Raw genomic sequence first — 6,469 nt, forward strand, 5'->3', positions numbered from 1 at the left:
TTCCAAATTCCCAAGTTTCGCTGCTTTACTCTCGTTTAAACGAAACCCTAGTCGCAGCCACTTTCTTCGCTCGCCTTCTCCTGTTCCTCGAACCATAGCCCCAGACGCCTCCAGCACGCGCCACAGCCTGTACTTCGACACGCTTCACCGACTCGGGAATCTCGCCGTTGTCGGAGCAGATCACACCCACGAGCTTGTCAGATCGAAGCGACCAGAACACCAGTGTGATTGCAATTGTTGGTGTCCATGGTATGGGCGGTGCCGAAAAGCAACTCTTTCTCAGCCTGTGTTCAACGATGGTGTGGTGAAGGAAAATTAAAACGACAAGCTTCGAGCTCTTGGATTCGCTAGGTCCTCGACGAGAAAGCATCGAAGGAAAACATACTTTGATCGGGGAAACAGAGAAAAGAGAGGAAGGGAAGTTACGAACAAACAACATAATGTGTGCCTTTTCTCCGCTGCTAGCTGCGTACGCCTCAAGATTCCAGAAGGGAAAAATAAGCGTGGCCCCCCAGAAGTACGACGTGTTCCTGAGCTTCACGGGTGGAGATTCTCGCACCTACTTCACCGATTTCCTCTTCAAAAGCCTATCAGCTGCTGGTCTCCAAGTGTTCAAAGACGATGCTGGCAATCAGCAAGGTCGTGATCCCATCGTCTCCGTGATGGGAGAACAGTAACAATTCGAACAATATCGAATCAACGCAGCGGAATAAAATAATCTCCCCTCTTGTGCAAACCTAATAAGAATCGATTTAGTAGCGTAAAATATCAATATAGTAGAGTAAAATAAATACAAGCACGCGAACACAACTTGTAATATCCCGGGCCCCACTGTGTAATATTGTCCGCTTTGGGTCACCCGCTCTAGCGCGGACGAACCGCCATCCCAGCCACGGTCTTTTCCCTCACCGCTTTAAAACGCGTTACACAGGTTAGAGGGACCCAAGCTGACGATTTTTTATGTGGAAAACCTCTTCGATATGAGGAGATAAAAACCACGGGACCGGAGTCCACCCGAAAATCTTAACTATCAATAAAATTGTTCTTCTCTAACAAATATTAGAGGTACATAGTAGCAAATATCTCAAAAACATAATTATTGACAATACACATGAACTTCACAAGAGATCAATGATAAATTGGACAAAAAACGCAGGTTTTGATCAATTCACGAAAAACCTGATGTAGAGAGCTTCAAACGAAAATCAAACCGTTCAAATTCGAGAAAATTACGCCACGAACATGCTAACAAAATTGCAGCTCAATCGGACCACAAATCGACCTCTAACGCCAGCTTGATATAAATCAGATATTGCTCAAAACCCCAAATTTTCTGCTTTCTCTTTTTCTCTTGTGTTTCCCTTTTTGTGCTACCACTTTATATAAATAGTGAGAAACCATATTTCCTCATATAATCATATGGGCTCAACCTTTTTGGGCTTGCAACTCATTGGGCTTTCTCTACATAGGAGTGAACCCAGCTAACACTCCGAACACTATGTGCAGAGTAAATGGTGTCTCTGAAATCTCACCGAAATTATGGATTGCCGCAGAAAGCATGGCAAATCAGTCTTCCCTGTGTTTCTATAACGTGAATGTAGCGGATTTAGGTACCAATGCGGCAACTTACATAACTTTGAAGAGGCTTTTTATGAACATGAGATGCAGTGCAGGCGAGAAGAAGTGCAAGAATGGGTAGAGGCGCTGTGTTCTCTAACGAGGATTAGCGGATGGATGTCACAGGCCATTGCTAATGGGTATTTATGTAATCTGAATTAGAAACCCCGTGCACTTGGATGGAAATGATCCGTACGTCTAACTTTGTTTTATATCCATAATACGTGTGTGCGTGTGCAGGCATGAAGGAAAGCTGGTGAAATTGGTCGTCGCAAAGGTTTCGAGTGAAGTAGAGATGAGCTGGATCAAACGGTCTTCCCTGTTCATAGAATCAGGTACATTCCAGTACCATTCGAAGCATTCTCTAAATATAGAGAAGCCCCACGCGACCTTGACCGGTTTCTTTGCTTTTTAAAATTACTCCTGATTCGTAGTCATCATCACCTGCAGCAATTCATTATTTTTCAGAGAAACAAAGTAGAGAAAGTAAATGCCAATTCATCTTGAGCTTCCGTGGTGCTGATACTCGTTATAACCTTGCTGCTTTCCTCTACACCAGTCTTGTGGCCGAGGGAATCCAAGTTTTTAATGATGACGATCCACCCCTCATAGGTAAATATTGTGTTCATGAGATACGCAATGCCATTGATCACTGCAAAATATCCATTCCAATTCTCTCAAGCAATTATGCGTCCTCTTCATGGTGTCTCGAGGACCTAACTCAAATGGTTGAATGCAAGAGAACAAATGGGCAAATGATATTGCCCATCTTCTATAAAGTGAACACGTCACATGTGCGAGATGTGTCGCACTTGTTTGGAAAGCACATGCTTCAACATAAGCAGCTGGTTGACGAAATTACTTATGAGCAGTGGGAACAAGCTCTCAAAGAGGTTGGCTCCTACAGGGGATGGGTATCAGAGAATATTGCGAATGGGTACGTTACTTTCATCTTTGCCACCAAAACGTTAACTGGACAGAACTTCTTATACCGCTCAGAGCTTACTTCAGTTTTATTTGGCAATTGGCAGGCACGAAGCCGTACCTGTGAAAGAGGTCGTGAAGGAGGTTTCAAGGATGTTGAACAATCCCCAAACACATGATCCCCCGTCCCCATCCACTGAATATTAACTCAATTACAAAAGGATTTTCCTCAACGATCAAAAAGTGTCATCCTTTATTGTTTATAATTTGCATAAATCTTGTTAAGACTCGTGAGGATTTCTTTGGAGTTAAGAAGCATTTTTCGTACATTGTGCTGTGTAATGTGTTTAATTAGCATGTCGTTTTTGGATTCAAACGTGACACGATTGATGGATGTCTTGTGTTTGGATTTGGCAAGTCGATTATGTTATAGAGAGTCCAGTCAGCTTAGTTAGTTGTTTGAAGGTGCTAAAAGGATTCTCTAATTAAGTCTGGTACATGTTCCTTACTATAACTAGTTGAAAGCTCTGCTCGTTCCAATGAGCGTAAAAAAAGTGGAGAAAATGAAAATGGGAAACAGTCGCAATTTGCATCAACATATCTTGAAATATACTGCAATGTGCTGGGTCACTGGAAGAGAATATCTCCGTGTTTTGCTTTTTTCGTCTTTTATAAAACAAAAATCTGATCATGCGCACCCGGAAAAAGAAGCCATCTTCAGACCTGGCTAACGTTGCTGAGGGGGGCTTTCCAATAGGAACCTTTTCATCCGAAGAGAAGGCAACGATTAGATCTGTTCAGGGATTTAGTATGTGGATCTCAATGTGACTTGTTGCAAAAGTCGTAATCATTTATTGCCATTAATTAGAAGAAACCTAGGAAGAGCCGCCCTGAGGACGTCTGCCTCCTTCACAGCGCCTTCAGTCCTCCCTCAGAAGCAGATCTTTCTGGTAAGTTCACCCTTTCTTCTGTTTTCCCTTAATATCTTCATGCCCTTTTACGAATCATACTCTTTGGATTGAGATGGAAGAATTGAGCTCTGTTCACTGTTCATAATCTGAGTGGAATTAGGAGGGTATCGAATCTATGGAGAAATGGTTAGAAAGTTGGAAACTTTGGGGTAAAAGCAAGATCGAAGATGTATTTTAGCAGGGAATCTAGAGAGGCTCTTCAATCTCAGATTGATAAATTATCTGATGTTGTTTCTGTTACTATAGGACCAAGAGGTGTGTGAATTCTTTTATTTCCTCCTTTGAAATTGTTGTTTCTGTTATTTTAATCTCGGAATCATTTGTTCATTTGATTATCTATCTATTTTGGGGGTTGAGCCGGAATTGGATTAGTTTTGTGGTATCCCGATTTTCCAATTCTATTTTTAATAAATTGAGACGGGCATTTCGTCAGCATGCATATAGTTCTTTTCCTTGAGTCGGCCACTCATGTGAAAATTAGTCTATCAAGTGAAGTAGTTAAAAGATTATAATGCATCGGACTCAAGAATTTGACCAGGAGGCGATCTTTCGACCAGCTAATCTGCAGGGGTCATTACGGCACAACTAAAAATCGATTAGAGACCGGAGATAGATCGACACGACAGAGGCATGTAATCAAATGTGGGTGATTCCACCAGATGCACAATTCTTGTCAATCGGCATTAGACCGACTTTTTTGTCAATTAGGTACCCTATGTCCATGTTTAAAACCTTAAGATTACCCCGACAACCGAGAGTCGCCAATTTGTCAAAGATTTACATTGTGGCTTGATCAACCACAAGTCAAATGCATGAAAATTTCTAAAGGCTGCCTGGTATATCAGGACACGCTAGTATCATGCTAAAGTGAAATTAACCGTGAAATTGAGATCGAATTCAGAAATTGAAAGTCCTGGTGTGTCACAAATCAATTTAGGATCATTGACTCATCTTCGGAAGATTTTTCATGCAATCAAATTTTTTCAGCAAATTAATCAGAGAATGGCTAATTTAGCTCAAGAAATTAGTAGGCCTGCCTTTGGTCGTGCTTGTGGGATTTAAGTTGATTCTATGGACAAGTGAATATATGAATTAAAGGATGGTGACATTGGATTAATTTTATGGACTTTAAATTGGTTCAATTAGAAGAGAATTGAAGAATGTGATATACAAAGTTTTAGAATTCGTGTGCCATGGCGGAGGATGGAATTGGACCCATTGAAGATTGTTGTGGGAGATTTGAAGTTAGTGGAATATGACATCAGTGATGTCATGATGGGCCATTTTGTTGGATTAAAGAAAGAGAAAAAGAAAATAAATTGCCCTCTTCCTTCTCTTTCCTCCCTCCCTCTCTCTCGTCGCCTCTCTCCTCCATCTACGTTGTGCAAAGGCCAGAAAAATGCAGAGAAGAAGCTGGAGCAGCCATGGCCGTCGCATGTCGCCAGCAGAAGCTCCTCGCCGACGTAGCTTGCCGCCCATTCGTGCACGTCGCCCCGCATGCTAGCTCACCGCTCCGCCGCTGCCCATGCAACCCCGAGCCTCTAGCACCGTCGTCATTCATCGTCTAGTTGTTGCCACCGTCGCCAAGGCCACCAAGAGACTGCTGGAGTCACCCCAATCATGACACACGAGCTGCCACCACCCTTCTCCGCCGATTTTGCGCCTCACCAGCCGCCGTTTGGCCCTCCTTCGCCCGTGACCAGCAGCTGCAAAAATGGGTATCTCAGCCCGGTTTTGGCCTGTTTTGGCTGGCTTGTCGACCCCGAATGCTTTGCCCACTTTGAGGAAAGTTGTTCCCCTCAGCGTCCCCGTCGTTTTGGTCCACTCGGCTCGCTAATCTAGTGAGTTTAGCTCACTAAACATTGATTAGAGGGTTAATGATGCTTTAGGTGTGCTTAGTTTATGTTAAATGTTATTAGGTGGTTAGTTTAATTTATTTAAGTATAGATTATATTAAGGTACTTAATTAACTTAAAGTGTGTTTAATTTAAGGTTAAGTGAATGTTTATATTAATATAAACCTTGATGTGACTTAAAGGAATTTATTTTTGATTTATTTAAGTATTCCGAATTTATTAAATAATTCAATAATATACATTTATTCGAAATTATTAAAATATTATTATTTAATTAATTTCGGAATAAATTTAATTATTTATTAAATTCCGAAAATTTCGTCGATCTTATTTTCTCAGAATTTTGTGTTAATCGCTGTGGTATAGTCAGATTTTGAAATTGATGATTGGATATCACAAATTGAGTGTGGATCGTGAAAAATATGGATATTATTATTTAATTAATTTTCGGAATAAATTTAATTATTTAATAAATTCTGAAAATTATTTTGGGACTTTATTTTCTCAGAATTTCGTGTTGATCACTACTGTGCATTTAGAATTTGAATTTGATAAATCAATGTGGCAAATTGAGTGTTGATTGTGGTAAATAAGGATTTCATTCATAAAAACGCAAGTGTCGGGTTTTGATGCAAAAATTGGATTTTAATGATTATATTAAATAGTGGGGTTTGAAAAAGTGAGATGTTGGCTTTCTGGTTCAAAATTAGTGTGCCACCACACATGTGAGTAATTTCTGGAATATTTGAAAAAAGTGGTTCTGCTGGGTAGGCGCTCCTTCTCCCGGTGAGAGGTCGAGCGTTCGAAGCCCCTACAAAGCAGGGAGGCTGGCGAAGACACTAGGTGACTTACCTGGTGGCACGTGTGTGGTAGCTAGCATGTGTCACCCAGGGGGTTTACGGCGCGCTGTCGGCACAAGCCGGTTCCTCCAGTCCAGATCACTATTTTAAGTGGAAGCATTGAATGAAATGCAAAGTGTCATGGGGCCGAGTATGATTTGGCTGTGTGATAATTAAGAGAAATCATCATGGGCTATTAAGCCGAACTTGCCCTTATATGGGATGCCCCTTATAACGGATGCGGGTCGCAGTAGAGGCTAGG

General features: G+C 41.5%; 1 protein-coding gene across 1 annotated transcript; it reads left to right on the top strand.

Moving 5' to 3' along the window:
• The first annotated feature begins 440 nt into the window (after positions 1-440).
• Positions 441-2,748, top strand: LOC108958922. Its single transcript, XM_018871825.2, has 5 exons — positions 441-673; positions 1,611-1,757; positions 1,858-1,952; positions 2,068-2,554; positions 2,649-2,748. Exons 1-5 carry the CDS (start codon positions 441-443, stop codon positions 2,746-2,748), a joined length of 1,062 nt encoding a protein of 353 aa, XP_018727370.2.
• Positions 2,749-6,469: the final 3,721 nt, after the last annotated feature.

The sequence above is a fragment of the Eucalyptus grandis genome, chromosome 4 (genome assembly GCF_016545825.1).
Source record: "Eucalyptus grandis isolate ANBG69807.140 chromosome 4, ASM1654582v1, whole genome shotgun sequence".
NCBI lineage: Eukaryota > Viridiplantae > Streptophyta > Magnoliopsida > Myrtales > Myrtaceae > Eucalyptus > Eucalyptus grandis.